Source organism: Prinia subflava, chromosome 1 (assembly GCF_021018805.1).
Source record: "Prinia subflava isolate CZ2003 ecotype Zambia chromosome 1, Cam_Psub_1.2, whole genome shotgun sequence".
NCBI lineage: Eukaryota > Metazoa > Chordata > Aves > Passeriformes > Cisticolidae > Prinia > Prinia subflava.
Window position 1 is genome coordinate 70,037,078 of NC_086247.1, and position 19,280 is coordinate 70,056,357.

The 19,280-nt window shown below is 40.8% G+C and overlaps 1 protein-coding gene across 7 annotated transcripts in view; it reads left to right on the forward strand.

The window, feature by feature from the left end:
- GRB10 (growth factor receptor bound protein 10) overlaps positions 1 to 19,280 on the forward strand; it is a 144,679-nt gene that overhangs the window by 84,107 nt on the left and 41,292 nt on the right. For all 7 annotated transcript variants that reach the window (XR_010080592.1, XM_063399300.1, XM_063399290.1 and 4 more), the window contains 2 exons: positions 4,295 to 4,505; positions 7,247 to 7,388. Coding sequence is in view for 6 of the 7 variants with exons in the window: in XM_063399300.1 (XP_063255370.1) it covers positions 4,295 to 4,505; positions 7,247 to 7,388 (353 nt within the window). In the remaining variant the exon portion in view is untranslated. The remainder of the gene's footprint in view (positions 1 to 4,294; positions 4,506 to 7,246; positions 7,389 to 19,280) is intronic.

The window sequence follows — 19,280 nt, forward strand, 5'->3', positions numbered from 1 at the left end:
GTGACCATATGTGAAAGGGAAGAGTATTTGCTGAACTGTCATTTAGAGATGTGAAATGCGTCCTGGTCTGTAGTCCAAAGCTGAGATTCTTTCCATGTTCATCTCTTTTTCAGTAAATAGAATTTCTGCAATGCATAGTGGCCCTTGACAGCCATGAAAATACCTCCTTTCTTCAGGAACCTGGCACAGCTGAAGATGAACAGGATCATTTCAGCTTTATGTAGCTTCAGAATAAGTGGGATCGTGCTTAGTCTTGTTAGCTGAGCTTAACATGTCAAGGCCAACAACTACCAAAATAAGTAAATAAATGAGGATCTAGGGATAGACAAGGGCTAGAAGCAGAAGGGCAAGTGGGACATGGTTAAGTACAGATTAAAGTTTGCTCAGGCCTAATTTAGGGGTTATCATCCCTCCTATGTTATGCTCAAAAACATTAAAAATATATTCAAGGTGCTTTTTTTAATGGAGCATGATACCTTACCTCACTAGCTTAGTAGAGTTTTTGTAACAAAGTTTTCCTCTTTCCTTGAATTGAACTTTTAAACCTTTTCCTGTAATTGAAATCGTGATTTACTTTACCAAAAATATTATTTGCAACATCCAGTGGAGCTGGTTTCTGAACAAAGCCGAAGTTTAACAAGCTGTGGGCAAAGAAACAAAAGGAAGTACAGACAGCTGCCAGTGTGTGTGCACTTTGGTTCCAGTTTGGGAGAGAACATTGCTCACCGAAGAGTCTACGAAACAGCCAGTACCCTGTCCACCACCAGAAGTATGTCAGAGCTAGGTTTTGCAAGTGTTCTCCTTTAAAAATGACAGTCAAAAGCCAAGGGCTGTTTGCATGTTTGTGCATGGAAGTGATAAGTAGCCCCTGTGCTGTTCAGTTGAAATGGAAGAACAGACCTTGAATATCCACTTTCGTATTCCTTGATCTTATGGCAGAATTCAGTGCAGATTAAGGAAAATATGATTTTAAATCCCTGGAAATGCATGTATGCAAGATATTCGGGGAGCTGAAAGCTCCTCAGCTACCTGCAACTCTGCCTGCTAAATTCTTTTAGATCAACCACAAAATCTCTGTGTGCATACTTAGAGGACCAGCATGGTGCTGTGCTGGCTCAAAGTCCAGTGATTTGCAAATTATTTTGCTTGCTAGTTTAACTAGCAAGCCTTCTCAAAGCCAGTTTTGTCAATTTTTTTTTTTTTCTGCATAGGGTTGTCTTGATGGAGGTGGGATCTCACTGGTTTTGGTAGAGAAAGATACTTTATATATATATATATACACACATACATATGTGCACTATATATGAAATACCCTTTTGAACAGTATACCTGCATATGGTTGAAACGGTTAGAAATCCTGCGGAGGGCTTGTTTGATTGTTGCTTAGTTAAGCTCTGTGGAGAGCCATCACAGTAACATACTGGATTACTTGGCAGGCTGAGACATCTGCTGGCACTTCCGAGGTGTAGGCTACAGCAGTGAGGTTTCCTATTGCATCATGCTGAAATCTCTCCAAAACGTTATGGTATTTGGTAGTTAATGCCATTGTATAGAGATGAAACTGTATGAAATTCAAGATTGCAGGCTTTGTCTTCAAAAAGCTCAAGGATCTTAAGGGTCTTTTGCTCCTGCAAAAGTTTTATAGCAAGACTGAGGGCTATTAATAACTGTGCTGCTCCTGCAGAGAAAAGGAGCTGACAGAGGAGTGAAAACAGATTCTGGACTTCAGTGCAGCATATTATTAGGAGAATTCTCTATACATCTTATCAGTGCTTGTCCTATTAGAAATTGAATTTAGGTGTGCAATTGATATACTTAAAAGCTTGATAATGGTAATTCAATGCTTTAAACTATGTACTTGTTTTGCTTAGTGTTTTGCATGAAGTACCTCATTTTATGCATATTAGGCTACATAGGACACCTTTGCAACTATTTGCTTATTCAGAGATAGTTTGAGATGACTCTTAATCATTCCTCCCTTGTTACAGTCACCTGAAAACTTAATGATCTTGCACACTAATAGCTTTGTCTAAATTGTTAATAAATTAGCACTCTCAGGGACCAAGCCATATGGACTTCCACTGAATATATGCCTCGACTTTCTTCCCTTTCTGCTTTTCACCATGCTAAACAATTGCTGTTAGTTGCTGTAATTCACTCCCTGACTCTGTGGTCAGGGTCTGTCTTTTATGTCTCCTGCATCCAACCCCTAAGCTTTTACTTGACAGCCATCTGACACCCCACAGATCAGTACTTTAGATGAATGATAAAATTTAAAAGCCTTGTAATTCGGCCTCTCCCTCTTTATACTCCTACTTCTGTGGTTCCCTTGTGATTGCTCAAGAAGTGTTTTCGATATGTCCTCTCCAAAGAGGATAAGAATCTGGAGGATGGAATGAAATTTAAATTGCAGCTCTGTCTCAAGATCACTAAAAATAGCAGGAAAATTATTGTAGACTTTGTCCAAGCAAAGCAAAGCTTAGATTGTTGAAAATGCATCAACTAGCTGACATACAGAGAAAATGGTGTAACACAGTGAAGGTGAGTCTTTGTAGCAGTGTGCTGGCTGTTAAATACAAAATTTGAGGGAAATTAGCGTAAAGAATTGAAAGAAAGAAACCTGTTTGTGGGGTGATGTGGGTTTTTTTTTTCTTTCCTTTTTTTTTTTTTACATATGTTCAAACCTTGAAGTCCTCTTGAGTACATGCTAAGTGAAGACTAAGTGGCTGTTACTTAATAGTAAGGAGCCTACTGACTTTCAGTGAGAAACACGGTATTTCAGGTCACTAAACAGAGCTCAGGTGTAGGGGCATGACCAGAAACCTGTTTAATTCTGAGCAGATCTTTTGTTCACCCCACACTGAGAGTGGAGGTCATCAGCATCCCAATACAATTGCCATGTCAATGCCGTGTTCAGATCTCATTGTGGTTATCAAGGCATGTCGTTGGCGGACAGGAATTAAGTGATGCTGTTTTAGATTATGTCCTCAAGAAATGTGATATTTGTACAAAATAATTTATGGTATCTCAAAGAAAATAGTGCAGCTGGTTGCAAGCTGCTTCTGATGGTTCATTTACCTAGAAAACGTGGCAAAAGAATGGAAAATACAGTGTGTTTAAGCTGCATAGCACTGTGTGTTTGCCAGCTCTGTCGCATGTCTCTAGTTTCCATCCCTGTCATGAAGAGTGTCGTGAGGTGAAAAGTTTGCAAGCAGCAATAGTATGTTTTGCCAGGCTAGTTGATAACAGCTGGAAAATCAGGGCACATTTTTGGCTGCACAAAGCTCTGTTTGGTCAGGAGTAGCTGTTCAGGCAGTGGCTGTGCTGTAACCAGAAGCAGCTATCGATGTGTGTGTTCGTCAGCCTGCTGAACTCCTGATAGGGAATGATGTAACTTGTGGCTAGGGAGTAATTACAGTGCTCTGCAAGAGGAGTTCAGAGAGTGGTTAGTGCAAAGGGCTTGCAGAGTTCTCTTGTCTTGCAGAGTAATTATGATCGTTAAGGAGGAATGATTGAGCACAAGTTACTTATTTACAGTGAGGTAAGGTGGCGTATATGGAAAGGTTGGTGCCCTTTTTAGGAACTGGTGTTCCTCCAACCAGCCACACCACATCCTTGCTTGATTTACTTTGTACTCTTTAAGGTAGAAGTCTATCTATCACACTGCAAGAGCAAAGATACAGATAGATCTTTTTATATGAAAGTTGTTGGACTACCCTTTAAAATACCATATCACAAAAATATGGTGGTAGGATCTTTAACAAGATATAATGATCACTTGTATAATGATGTCTTCCAGAACTGCAGCACAGTGTTAGTTCGGTTTTTTTTTTTTCTCTAAATTATTCTTGCAAAGTATTTATTACAGTATTGGGCAATCTAAACTTGATACATTGCCAAGCCAAACTGAGGTATTCATAAGTGACAAGCTTTGGAAAGGTATGGCAGTTTATCAGTAAGTGAAGTGAAGCTTCACATTAGCATTGTCATTATTAAAAATCCCACCGAATTGTGGTTCAATACAGACACACACACAAATATATATATAGTAAATACTGTAATATTTATTCTGTCACCATGGAAGATGAATGTGCATTTCTGGCTCTTCTGGCTCTTACTAGTTGTGGTTTTCTGCTCTAAAAGAAATGCATTATTTCTACAATAATAATTTGCACTGTAAAAATGTAGTTAAGTAATCATGTGATCATTTTACTGAAGCTTAGTCTTTGCTCTTGCCACATTTCCTTTGCCTGGGACTTCAGACGCGTTACACTGCCTTTATTGTGTCTTTCAGATGACGATGTGGACCTGGAAGCTTTGGTGAACGACATGAATTCCTCGTTTGAAAGCTTGTACTCCACGTGCAGCATGCAGTCGGAAACCGCTCCGCTGCTGCAGAACGGGCAGCTGAGCCGCAGCCAGGCGCCGGGGCCCGGCGCCCTGCAGCCGCTGTCGCCGAGGCAGAGGGTGCAGCGCTCCCAGCCCGTGCGCATCATGGCAGTCAGGTAGGGACTGGGCACCGCCTCCTTGGCCCTACCTTGCCGTGGGCTGGCTTCGAAAGAGCTGCGGTTTAAAACAGGAGATCCACTTTGGTAAGGAACTCAGTAGTGTTAGACTGGACTTCCGCATAGGAAAACGTGCTAAGTAGGTGAAGGACACCATATTTCCACATATTATCACCCTTCTTTTTGTCAAGTTTTGATGTTTCTGCGGTAGCTGATTTGTAGAAGTGTGTCATGGGTACCAACTGGCAGCAGCTGTATCCATATTTGGATTTTTTTCCAAACTGTTAAAACCAGTGCTCTCAAGTTTGGTGTATACTGACAGCCTATAGGTTTTATTAAACAGAAGAGATCGTGTAGATAGATGAGGGTATGCTCAACTGCTTTTGAAATACACAAAGTGCCTCTTTCTTTGTGGAAGTTTTCTGAATGATTTAAGACTAACAAACAAAAAAGGAGCATGTCTTAGTTATTTATCTGTTCTTCCCAGAGCACTTTCAACTCACTCACTTGAGTGCGCTGTGGAAGTTATTAAAAAAAAAAAAAAAGTGTTGAAGTTGTCCCCCCACTGTAAAGCTGAGGACTGGAATTCAGGCTTCAAGTGGAAAACTCTTGATGGTAATGGGAAAGTATGCAGGTGATGTACAGGTTCTTAAAATCTTTTCAGGCAGCAGGAGGAAGGGAGCTCCTGTCAGCATGAGTAGGTAAATTAATTTCTTTCCTGCTAGTTAACAGTTTCTTCTTTGAAGGAAGTGAAAAGTTATAATACAATAAAAGAAAAAATTCAAGTGTGGAAGGAGTGGCTTCTAACTCTTTACATTGATGTATTGCATATAGGAATGGCATACTTAAGGCTTTTCTATTTGAGTGGTTATGCAGAACAACTAAGTCAGCTGATGATGCCATCAGTTCTACAGGTATTTCACAGTTAACCTCAAATAGGGCTGTACTGGAAAATGTACTCTCTGGAGTACATCTCTGTTGATGTTTTGTAAATATCTCAGTCAAAACACTTAAATTATTTTTGGTATTTAAAAACTTAGCAACTCTTTATTTTGAGAACAGTCTACCTTTTTGAAATCTGTACTTCCATGCACACCAGAACATCCTGTGTTTATCATCATCAAAGAAGGTAATGGTGAAGCTTCTGTTCAGGGTTATCTGGATCCATCTTGTTTGCCACCAGAACAGAGTGATTGACTGTGATCTCCTAGGAGCACAGGTTTATGTGTGTATCAGTTATGAAGTAAATGATACACTGCAGCAGTACAGGCACAGCAGAGCACAGCACAGAGAATTCCCAGCTTCAGGAAACTACACCTTTCTAATTGCATTAAGTCTGTGGTTCTACTTCTTGCAGTGGAGGTCAGTCAAAAACTTGCTGTACAGTGCACTGTTGCACAGATACAACATATCTACTGGTCTGAAGAAATCCTACTCTGTCCTTTTACCCTGTGCTGTGGAGACCTGCACACACGGGGAGCACAAAAAAAAAAAAAAACAACTAGGCAGGCCAAGTAGTTTTTGGCATAGCTCATAGTTACTCAGGTTGGGAGCTGCTGTTTGTTGCAACCCCCCCCAGATCTGTAGGATTCATTCATGGAACACCAAGGCAACTAAATTGCAGAACAAAGTTACCTGTGGAGCAGATTTCACAGTAGTTAAATTTTGTCATCCCCCAGGTTCTGGTACAGGTAAAGACAGTGAGAGTGGGACATGCTGCTGGGGGCAGACTCAGCAGTTGTCTCCCAGGCAGCTCTGTTGAGGAGGCTCTGGTTGCTGAAGGCATGCAGAAAAATGAGAGCAACCTGAGTTTTTAATCCCTTGGCTTTCAAATCCAGGAGTTAGTTGGTTTGGAAGCTTTCATGATTGCCACTAGATGGTGCCTTCTGCTTAGGCGTGGAAGGGCAGCCTGCTGCAGTCAGCTAGTGCATCTTCAGTGGTGATGCCCTGGCAGCAGGGAAACCAAAAGCCATCTGTGTAAGTCATGAATACAGGTCTTACAGCTGTTTGGGTAGGTTTTAGTTTTACTTTTGTTGGTCTGGGCACTGCAGGTGTACTATAAACTGGGACTTGAAACTCTGTTACATGCAGGCTCATGAGAGGTACTTCTGTGGATGCAAACTTGTTTGAGCAGTAACTGTACAACGAGCATAACGTGGGAGGGTGTAATTCCTTATTGCTGATTGCTAAAGCCACGTCTTTGCATTTTCATTTCTCCAGGAAATGTGGAGTTGCTTGGAGATAGAATCTGGTATTATAATGAGGTGACAATATTGGTTTAAGTCTCAGCTTAGAGAACTTTACAGTGGGGTACATGTTTGTTTTCAAATCCACTTGGAATTTGGCTCTGAGTGACTGCCATTGTTTTCTCCTCTTTCACATTGGTTTGGAAGAGCTTTACTGACTTTCAGCACACACAGCTTAAGCTTGAAATCTAGTGCTTACAACAGTGAGTACAGATAGATATTTCTGTTTATTTTGTTTGCACAGTTACCTCAGTTACTCACCCAAGTAATGAAATTAGGAGCAACAAAACAAGCATAGATGCCTGACCGGTCATTTTTCACGTGCAATTACTTACTTTGTGCTAGGAGTTGCTGTAACTGTACAGCAGCTACCTAGAAAAAGTGTGGGTTTGATTCTTTGTCTTTAGTGTCATTATCACAAACGCTGGGGCAGGAGATCCAGGTCCAGAGATGCCAGTTTGCTCCTCTTAATGTGTAGTGCTTCTGTGTTTATAGGCGTCTTCAAGAAGAGGAACAGCAATTCCGAACATCGTCCTTGCCGGCCATCCCAAATCCCTTCCCAGAACTTTGTAGCCCCGCAAGCTCTCCAGTGCTGGCCCCTGGATCTTTACCTCAGAGTCAACCTGCTAGTAAGCATGTGAGTATGGGATGAAGCTTTGGGTCATCCATTTGCGTGCAAACCAGCAGTGGACTACTTCATTTTGAAGGCAGAAAGAAAGCTTCCAGATAAGTAAAGCCACTTGTAGACTTTGTCTGTGTGTAGGGCAGCACTGGCCGGGAGAGTATCTTCAAATAGGCTTCAGACCTTTTTTGGAAAGTTTGTAAGAAGGAAGTGTAAAAATGAAGTAAGCCTCTTTCAGATAAATGCGTGATGTGAATGGAGCAGTAATGCTTAATAGCCTTCAGATTTTGTTGTTCAACCTAAAGGTTTACTAATTCTGAAGTCAAGTGAATTAGCTTAGAGTTGGATAAGGATCTGTGCTTTTTATGCTGCATATTCTCGGTGCAACAAAAACACTGAACAGCTGAATTCTTTAAAGACATGGTGGTGCTTTATTTGCTGTTTTTCATGAAGCTGCTCAAAAAGCAAAGGTGTTCTTAGAGCTGGTAACTAGGCACAGCTCATTTTAATGGGATTTAAGGGGAAGGTTGTCCCATGGAAAGCTGATGGAGTAATTTTCTGGGTTCTTGGCAGTTAAGGTAGCCCAGACTGAGTTCTCATGTGGCCCAGAGCAGTAACCTCAGCGACACAGCAGATTTTCTTCTCTGTCCTACTCCACTCTATATGAAACAATCATCTTGTTTTGTATCATTCCTCAAGCACTCTTGTGGATTAAAGCTGGGCTCAAAAACCTTTATTTTGTAAACTGTGCTGACCTGCATGGGAATAAAAAGATGGGTTGCTCTGTCTGTTTGCTTACAGCAACTCTCTTCTTGCGTACCCAAAAATGTTGAGTTGTTCTGTTGTCACTGCTCAGTTAGTTTGTAATTAGCTCCTACATCCTGAGAGATAAAGGGCTTGGGTGGGCGGTTCAGCTACAAGCAGGAGACCCAAATGTGTGCCCTACCATGTTCTGTGTTGTGTTACAGCACCATAAACAGCTGCCTCCTTTCCTGAGAGACACAGTGCATCTCCACTGGTTTTACTGTATTTCTTGCACATACAAGACAGACAGGTAACCAAATCATGCCCTGGGAAAAAAATGACCCATCCCCTTGGGAATTTAGCACAGGAGCCTGTCAGAGACCCAAGTACTGGCTAAGCAGAAAGGCTGTTTTGCCTAGGCAGTGTTGATGTGACTCTGGGGAGATAAAACCAGGGGCAATTCCACCTCCTGGCACTTGCCAGCAGGACAGCAGCATAGCTGTCTTTCTGAATAAACTTTAGTTTCTGATGAACCTGTGTTTACCTCTCCCAGTATTCCCCGGGTTCAGGGTTTCTTTGCCTTTAGCTCTATGTTTTACTAAAATTACCCAAGCTACCCTAAACTTGGCTCCATAAAACCTTAAGGAACCCTAAATGATCTGTGAGTCAGTTTTTATTCCAGTGAGATGGAATTTAGAAACTGGTGGTTTAACAGCAGATAAATATAAAAATAACCAGTCTTTAAATGTATGTAAGAAAATGGATATAAAGGAAGAACAGAAGATCTTTTCTTTTTCCAAGTTTCACCTTAGATTTTTTTAATTATTCTACCTTAATTTAAATGAATTTTTTTTGACAAATGTTTTGAAAGCCTAAAATGAAATAATTTATATTGTATAGATATGCTTGCTGCAGAATTTTTTAATCAAAGACCATCCATTATAGTGGTAAAACCTTTTAGGGTACAAGCTGAGGAGGTAAAGCATGTTAGGCATTCATGATTTCTTTTGTAGATGCAAATACATTGTTCATTTCAGCATATCGATTCATTGGAAGCAGTTGAGGAACCCTGTCTTGGTGTGAGGAAGGAGTAGGAAAGTGTTCTTTTCCTCTCTAACAAAGTATTTTGCTCTCTACAATGAAGGGTTAGAGAAATAAAACTGAAAAAAACCTATTAGTTTTAAATTATTAATGGTACAAAGAAAAGAGAATAGGTTTGGTTTCTTCATGAAGAAGGAAAACTACTCAATTTTAAAGATGGAATATCATTGGATAACAAAATAATCTTTCTGTTCAGCTTCCTTATAATTTGTTTAACTCAGTTCCCTTCATGGGAGTCTGCTAAATATCATCTTTCCAACTTCAACCTATTAAAAAATGTAGAGTTTAGGAATTTGAGTAAATTGTTTTAAAACATGCTCTGGCTGAGATAAATGTCCATCAATACAATACAAACTACTGATTAATAAAACGAGTGATGAGCTTAGTTAAAGGACTGCAATAGCAAGTTTTAATACCTGGCAGTTAGGGAAAATAAGTTGTGCTTTAAGGAAAATGTAAATGCAATGTTAAATGCTAACCAAGGTAAAACATCCAGATGCTTAATTTCAGGTTCTCTGCTTGCAAATTCTGAGCACAGATTAAAATAGGTAATGGGAATGAGCCATTCTGCTTACAGGGCATGTATGAGGTGCTAGTGAATTCCTTTGATGCTTCTCAAGCATTCACAGGTAAATAAGCAAACAGCCGTGCTGCAGCTCTGATCACACAGGACATCACGGCACACACATGGTGTGGAGGAAGTGTTGCCTTTGGTCAGCTTGTATTTGTGGCACTTGAGAGGGTCTCAGGTTAATGTGGCCTTTAGAGATTTCAAAAAGAAGTGAGTATTTTGTTTGTTGACCATGTGAAACAGTGGGGAGATCACTGCAAAGCTGGAGGGTCTGATGACTTCCTAAGAAAGGAAATGTTTGTATTGTTCCACCTGGAACGTCTCAGTGTTGTTTAATAATTGTAAAATACAACTCTGTAATGATAAAATCTGTAGTGGTTATGCAAGAAGAATTTAAAGATCCAGTCTTGTTAAACAGAGAAGAGTCTCATGTCATAGTGCCAAGCCTTGGCATAAAAAAATGCCACCTCTGTACAAGTTTTACTTGAAAAGTCATACTTTTTCCCAGTATATTGCTCCCTATAGGAACAGGATGCATGTGTAAATGAAAGAGTGAGTAAAGGAGCTTCCAGGTCATAAAGCTTGAATTATATTTTTGGCTGAAAAAATGGATATTGTCTTTTTTCATGCGAAAAAATTTATTTTGTAGCTGGAGTCTGAGATACAAATTTCTTGTTGCTTTTGAGTCTCTTCCTTATTTTTTTGTGCAGTTGCCACTGCTTTTTTAACAAGCAGTTCACAGCATTGCTTTAGGCACTTCTCTGCATTTGTTTCATACTCTTGGCTCAGCAAAGAAAGGTAAAAACAGTAAAGCAGTGAAAAATAACTGTAATAAACCTTCCTTACTTTTTTTATGCTAGGTTACTTCTTCTGTCTTCTTGTGGTGACAAAGCATTTTCTTTCTTGTACTCAAAAAAGTGCAATAATTTCATTTTTTTGAAAGTATTTTTATGAGATCTGTTGGGTAATGGTACTAACTTCACTGCAGCAGGAAGCAGTATGCAACTCTAACTCTGCTGCAACTCTAATTCAGTCAGGCACTGAATACTGCTTTTAAAGCTGGTGGCTGCAGCAGTGTACTGCAGCTGCTCCCCAGAAGACAACAGTGAGAAATAACAGGTCTTCAGTATTAGCAGAAAACTAACAACACATGGAGGCAAAGAGGATAGTTATTTAATGGGAGAAGCAATCTGGGAGGCAAAACCGGAGTGTTAGGCGTATTGAAATAATTTCAGATTTGTTTGTTAGAGTTTTTTTTTAACTCTGGGTAATCTTCTTAGCTTTCAAAAAGAACTTAATCTTGTGGATAATTTTTTTCTGAGCAGATAAAGGTCTGAGAAACAGGCACATAATTTAGTAGCAAAAGATTTAGATGAGAAATAACTCTGAACTTTTAGGTTACATTTCAAAGGCTATCCTGCACTGAGCAACATCCACAGTGGCAGCGTCTGTGCCAATATGGTTGTGTGACCACACAAACCTGGTGATAGGCATTCAGAAATTATTTGTAATTAAAGAGATACATGGCTCTTTAGAGTTCAGCAGTATGATACTTTACTACAGGTCTGCAGGTGGAAATGGCCCTCTTTGAGCTTAATTTTACAGTAAACAATGTTAGATGTTGGGCTGTTGATAGTGAACAGCACATGCGTCCGTAAAAATTGGCACAGCTGAAGTTTTAGTAAAGTAGCCAACCAGCTGGTGAGCACCTGGATGAAAAATACCAACTGGTTGTACGGTTGAGTCAGTGGCTACTTCAGTTGCTGGTGTGGTGAGTGAGACAGTGCAGATGTCTTGTGCTTGGAGATCCTTCAAGTGATAGCTGGCAAAGAACTCTTATGTCCTTGAGTTGAGAGCAGCATTGTCTGTGAGCTGGGACAGGAAGCTGAGAGGAGCTGAGAGGAGCTCCCAGATCAGTGCATGCCCAGGCATTCCCCTCTTCATCACATGCCTGATTGTCCTCTAAGTGTCACCCATCTGCCCGTCACCACAGAGCCCAAAACTTCAGCAGATCTCTGAGAGCACTCCCATTTTCCATGCATAGGAAGGGCAAGAAAAGGCAGGAGCAGGAAGGACATGGTCTGGGTGACACTGTGGCATTGCAAGACCGCTTGATATTTTTCTCCCTTTCCCCCATATCTTTGTATGTAAGGCTCATGCACACCTAGAAACACAAGATCACCCCATGTCTGAGGGGGGGCAGTAGCTGCAGGCCAGGAGAAGGGACAGCTGGAAGTTTTTAAAACATTGTTTACTTAACAGGATAAATATGTTTGTCTAAGAAAAATGGAAACCAGAAAATTACACCAAACCAAGCCCAAACATTTGTCCAAAAGATTGCTAAAAACATCAGACAGCTACCTTACTGCCAGTTGAAGTCCATCTTTGTGTTGCTGGTATAAACGAAGAACTAGTTGGTAACTTAGGTTATAATTTCTGGTTGTGTACAAATATTTTGGAAAAAGCATGCAATAATTACATGTAGGTCACTGCAATGCCACAGGATATTAGGCTTAAGTATCTTGTGTGAGTCAATGAAGCTTTCAACTGTAAAAATAGGGCAAATTTCTCACATCCCCCCTCTATACAGCCCAGGCAAACTTCCAAAACGCAGTTTGATGTACCCAAATTATTTACTCTTTTCTAGCAAATTAAATTCACAAATGGATATGAATTAATGTCACTCTTTTTTCTGGATTTAGTTACCCTTCAAGGGAACTTGTGTAAACAGACTTCTTAGTTTTGATTTTCTAATTACATCTTACGATGCACTTTTTTTTATTATTTTTCTTCCCATAAAACTTTTATATTGGCTCTTTTGAAGATGAGGATGTTGATTTTTTGAAGAGAAGCTGTATAAAAATACGAACTTCTGTATAATGCTGGCATTATGTACTAAGTTAGATTTCGTGTGTGTCACAGCAAATTTTGTACTTGATCCTTCAGTGGAACAATCTTTAGCAACAAGACATTCTGAAAATAAATGCTGACATCTGAGTGAGTCAACAGGGCTTTCTCTAAACAGGCCAAATCTATAGCTGGATATAATCTGGTCATTTCCTTAAGTCCAAGTCCAGGCATTCCCTTTGGCCCAGCTTTAAAACACAAGTTTTCATGAGTACCTGCCATGACACATCATATTTTTTCTTTCAAATCTTCCTTTGAAGCAAGTCTCTTACGCTAAGTAGATAAATCATAAATAAATTGCTCTGCAGCATGTTTAACTCAGATGCTTTTTTTTAAATGCAGTTGCAATTGTGTTTGGAAAAAACAGGGGAAAGAGCAGGCCACTGCTGCAGGCTGTGATCTCACTGCATGAAAGCAGGCCTTTGGGTGCCCCTCTCTCCTTTGGAGAAATAACACTTTCCCAAACTAAATGAGCTAAATTTGATGGGAGGTGTAGGAAAGATGTTGTCATCTTACCTCCTCTCTCATAGAAACATGTTGTCCTGAAACCAGGGTGGGGGTGAGTTCACATCATTCTGAAAGTGACATTTACTCATTACTGAAGAAGAGAGTGACGAATACCTGAGGTCTGCGGAGCCTTGTGGACTAAGCTAAAGCCCGGCAGCCCTCGGTGCTCCTGGTGCTGCTCACCAGGTGGGTGGGCAGGCTCTCCAGCTGGAGCCCTGCACGGGACCTGCTGAGGGCTGCGATCAGCACAGAGGCAAAGCTGCTGTTTCTCCTTCCTCATGCCTCTTACAGCAAGAAGCTTTGTGGTAGAAAGAAGCGAGTCTCTTTGTTCTTGCTTTTTGGAAAGTGCCAGAACAGTAGTTACAGTCCCAACATGAATTACTGGAAATACTGAGGGCATCTCATGCTCAAACCCAAGACTATGTTATTTGTTGGGATTTTTTTGTTTCTGGTGACACAACCCTGGCCCAGCTCCCAGGAGCGTTTTGGCTCCCTACCCGGAAGCGGTGCTGCTGCGCTGGGAGCAGGGCTGTGCGGCCAGGCCCGCGGGGAGCCTGCCGTCCGTCCGTCCGTCCCACAGTGGTTTGGCACACTGGGCAGGACGGAGCCCACCTGCCCCGAGCCTGCCTTGCCCCGTGTGTGCTGCTACCCTCACTGGGTCTCCAGCCACACAGCAATATTTGCAGATTTTTAAAAGCTGTTGCACAGTCATAGTACTGAGCAGCCTGTAGTATCTGCACCAGTAACTGCGTGAGTGTGTTCACACTACATTTTTGGGTGTGTGTGTGTCCTAGTTACGTGTGCCCTTGCACATTTTGTTGCACATTCCTCTTGCTGTATTTTATTAATGGAAGAGTAAGAATATAACTTTGCTGTTCTGTGCTTTGATGGGGAATTGACAGAACTGAGGAGCTATCAGGCTGAGAAGGCAGTGAAAAATGGGAAAGCATAATATGAGTGGAATTCTAATTCTCTCTGTGCCTAGTGAGGCAGTCAGGAATGGGTTTTGGTGTAAACATAAGTGCAGGAGGGAATTAAAAAACCCAGAACTATACTGAGTGACTGTAATCATACCATAAATGAATGGTTGAGATGAATTAGAGATGTCATAACTTTGTGCTGATGGCCTTTAAGGAGGCATTCAACAAGGTAGGAGTAGGCACACTGAATCTGTGTGACATCTGTGCTGTCTGGACTAGAGGTGTGAGTTCAGGTCAACTTTAGACATTTTGGATAGAAGCCTTTTTGGACCTCTGCTACCGAGTGGGGCAGGTGAAAGAAAGCAGAAACTCATAATTTAGAGCCTCTGCTGCGTGTGTCCTGTGTGACCTTGTGGCACCAGTTTGTTGCTAGCAGCTGGTAGGTGAGCTGACCACGAGGTGCTTCTCAAGGTGAGCTGTGGCAGCTCTTGCAGAACTGTGCTGGCACCTGCAGCTGAGCTGCTGGCGATCCCTGGTGGATGCTGTGGACGTATGGAGTACAGGACTGGGAAGACACCCAAGTTTTGGCTTGCTTGCTGGCATCTCTTCTAGGGATGGAAGGCAAAGCCAATGTTTAGTTTGTTCCTTTCCAACTCATCAGCACAGTTGTTACTCAAGTGTGAGGAGGAATGCTGTTTATTCAGAGCAGGTAAAAGGCTTCTTTGGACTTGTTTTAATTTCCTAGACAGTGACCTATGCCCACAATAAAGTGGAAATCTATTTGAAATGTCCATCTTCACTTAGGTGGTTCCTGTGTGTGGATGCATGGGGAAGAAGGAACTTGGAGTTAGTTCATTGTTTTGGTAATGGAATGTTCTTGCATTGTGCCAGAGCTTGCAGATACAGTTTTGTTCCATTTCCTAAACAGGGGGAAATGTCAGTAGGAATTTAATAGCATTTTTGTATTAGAAGAATACCGCTGAGTTAATTAAATCATTGTGGGATGAGTTTCAATTCTCTCTGCTCTTGATTTATAGCCTCCTATTGCTATCAAATTCTCATTATATTATTCTTTCTAGGAGTGCAGAATTACTGTACTAAAAAGTGATTTTGTTTAATTAATGTAAGTACCTTCAATCTTTACTTCAGCCTGGCTGTAATCTGAACATCATTTACAAAATTTACATTAAAGTGAGTTTAATCTGGACTTGCTAAAGGACAAGCTATCATTGGTTCACAGAAGCTACATCTCCTGTTTCTCCACTGGCATTAGGATTGCTTGTTCTCTCCAGCAGCAGACCCTGCTGCTGCCAGGGTTACTCGAGCTGGTTTCTCCTTCTGCATTTCAGGAAGCAGCAGAATTGGAGATACTGTTGTTGTGCTTCATGCCTGGAGTGTTTGGGGTTTTCTGGTGTTGCTGAGGGAGAAATGAATAGCACTCTGAAACAGAATGGATTGACTTTTAGCTGGAAGTTTGGATCCAAGATCCCATGTTGAGCATGGGATATTTCTGGGGAATGTGAGTAAAGTAGCTTTGTCACAGATTTACTTCCAGTGAGATTTCATTAACAGTCAAGAAAACAGTGCTCTGTAAGTTTTTGTAGGAGAAGGGGATGAAAGTGGGAGAGGCCTTTAAAAGCTGCTTCTGTGTCTTACCAAACAGATGACACTTTATAGCACCCAGGTCTTTTCAGCTCGCCCTTTCATCTGCCTAGATCTCTCACCTGGCCAGAGTGAGGAGCTGCTCTGTTTTTTGGGGTTATTTACAGATGGGCTGTGAGGACACTGCTTCACCCTGCACACACACAAAGTTTACAGTGTGCATTGTCCATGCAGACAACTCTGTTATCTCCCGCTCCGTGCCTCATGCCTGCCAGATGTCCCACGCTGTGGGAGGAGGAATTGGGCTCTCAGAGGAAGCAGCTCCTGAGTGCTGGGACTGATGCCTGTGCCTGACAGTCACCAGGGAAGGTTGGCTGCCTCACCATGTGCTGACCTTGCTTGTGTTCCTCCTCTCACCTTTTACGTTCACCTTTAAACATTGTCTTTCCTTACCATCCTTGCCAGGATAGGTAATAAGAATAGGGAAAAGCCACTCATAAGGAATAAACATTGCTTTAAAAAAACTGCTGGAAAAAAAAAAGGAGGTGCAGAACTTTAATGAGAGTATTCTAAGCTAAATAACAGCGTCCCCATAGTAAAACACCTGGCTTTAATTTTACAGACAAGTCGCCCTCAGGCTTCTGTGAGTCATTTGTGAACATGTCCTTGCCTGCAAACTCTAAGAGCAGCTAATTACTATCAAGTAACTTGCTTGTCACATTGTTGCAGGTTACTCTTATTTTCCTTATTGCTTACTGAAATCCACAGAAAGCAAGACAACCACAGTGTTTCCAGAACTTTTAAATGGCTGTACAGATATTTTCAGCAGTTCTCATTCACTGAGTACTCAGTTCTGCCGAACAAGCTATAGATGGGATCTTCGACAGGCATCAGGTATCGGGTACACAGTTTTAGCTTTGAAAAATACCTGTTGTGTTTCAGTTTATGAATGCTTTTTACTAAGTTGTCACAAACTCCAGAGCAGTGTTATGTTTAAATGTTTGAAATATATATATATACACACATATATATATGATTGTGTATAGGGGAAAATGAAAAGATTGTTTGCAATACTGTTACCTTGTAATGGACTTATGGGACAGCTTGCAAAAAAATAGACATTAATTATATAATGATCACCCTTCTCTTCATGAAGCAAAGAAAAGAAAGCTAATGTTACAGGAATTCATCTAGTCTTGCAGGTAAACCCTTGTATTTTATATTCTCCATGTGTTTTTCTGTGTTATATGCTGGTTTGTTCTATTTTTTTTCCATTGCTGACCTTTGAACTTTTTTCTTTAACAAACTAGCTTGTTAAAGCTTTGTAAAGCTCATCCAAGTGAGGCTGAGCCTTGCCTCTTGTTACAGCCTTGTCAAATGAGCATGCTCTAAAAGGCAGACTCATATACTGTTTTGTTGAAAAATGCTCTTCCTGCACTTGAAGCTAATGTCATTTCATTTCCAGTATTTAAAAGATCCTAAATATATTTGAGAACCTCTTTTGTTGTCTTCATGAGTGGTGCTGAGACTGGATTTTACTCCTGAGTGTAGATGCAGTCAATGCTTTAGGTGACAGTTTTAGTTTATGCTTTGCTTTTCTTTGAGCATACTTACCCACCATGATTTGCATCCTAGTCTGTTGGGGGATTTGGTTGTTTTTCTGGCATTGGGTTGTTGGGTTTTTTTGGGATTTTTTGCCTGCACATGTGGAAAAGGTAATCTAAATGCTGAGTCTTTCATCTTCTGCAGAGAGAGCCTGTCATTCCAAAGGCAGTGAAGTGCTTGTTGGCTGGAGGGCCATGAGAGCACCACATTCATCCCCAGGGATAAAGATTGTCAATTTCTAACATTTGTACAATGCAACACATTTTTTAGTATTTTCTAGGATATTAATAAGAAGGGGGAAATCAGGAGGCTGCCAGCTATATTTGTGCAAATGTACCTTCAGTGTAATTTCCCCTTGCTCCCAGTGAACATTCAGTTCTGCGTTACACTGCATGCAAGTTACATATGAGCATTTGCTTACAACCTAATTAAGCATAGCTTAGAGCAGTACTTAATTGCAACACTTCAAGTAATACAGGGGAACTTCAAGCCAATCTGGCTAACAAGAAATTAACTTTGTGCTCTGCCCAAGGTTGCACTAGCTGCTGTGTCTGTGAGGTTTCATCCTGTCTTGCCCTCTGTGTCCATGGGATAGCACTTGGGCAATCTACAGAGGTCACAGAGAAACCTTTTAGGATTTCACTTCTAGCAAGAAATCCTGCAAGAAGCGAGACAGAGCATGATGGATTTCAGTGAGTAGAGAAACTGCCTGTGCAGCAGATGCTGGCTTTGGGTATCTCCAGCAGTTGATCCATTGATGTCCGAATGGCTCTGAGGTGAAAGACTGCTATGATGGCATATAATCATTAAAATGAAAGAGTTGAATGAACTTCATAGGAAGCTTTCTGTATGTTACTTTTATCTCTTAAATAAATAAATAATCTAGTAGCGCTGAAGATGGTGAAATAAATTTTACCGTAACTTGCACCATAAACTTGCTCACATCAGTTTCTCTGCCTCTTCCTCAAGCTTTCTCCAATGTGCAGCTGTAAAAGCTGTGATGTTTAACTTGTGTATCAAAATGCTCAAGGATGATGTGCATGCAAAGGGCTTGCTTTATCCCTGTGCCAGAGGCCTGGAATTGCTAATAGCCCTACATTCAAATACTAACCATTAAGAAAGGGGAGACCCTAGTAAAATTCCAGCAAAACTAACAAAAAAAAGTACATTGTCAGACATGATTCATAATGACTGCATTCCTTGAGTTTGCAGCAGTCTCTGCTTTCTGCATAATTTAGTTCATCTACTACAGCTATGTCTTTTCTGAACACATTAGGAGCAACTTAGTGGCAATATCTAGGTATGAGGTCTGATGGATTGTGGGGGAATTGATTATCTTCACCTCTTTATTTTAAAATACATTATTGTAGGGAAGGAGAAAGTAATTATTTTTTCTCTTAAATTATGTCACAATATTTATATAAAATTTCAAACCAGTAAGGGCTCACAGAAGAAATATATGAGAAATATTTGAAGAGAAGGTATTTAAAGTCTGACTGGATAGCTCAGATTGCTTGCCTTAGACTTGCAGTCAATGCAGAACTCTGACCCTGATATGGAAGGGCTTCTTCCATGATCTTTTGTACAAACCTAATTGTGTTAGTGCAAAACTTTTGCAAGGCAAATTTTCCTACAATGACTTAACAGATCTTTTGAATGGTTGTTGAGGAGTATTTCTTTATGCTGGGCAAGTCTGCTTTTGCACTACAACCGTAATGAAGTATTTTTGAAGGAGATATTTGACTTGCAAATTAGGTTTGTATGCTGCACTGAAATTACCAGTATCTGAATTGATACCTATTTTGATTATTGATTGCATATTGAATTATAAAACGTACATTAATGTAAGACAAACTTGGAGATCTTTACCTATGACAGACAAGTAGTAGGAATGGCCATGCTTTTCATATAATTTGCTGTGCGGTGGCATTTTTTTGCTGCTGGAAAGTG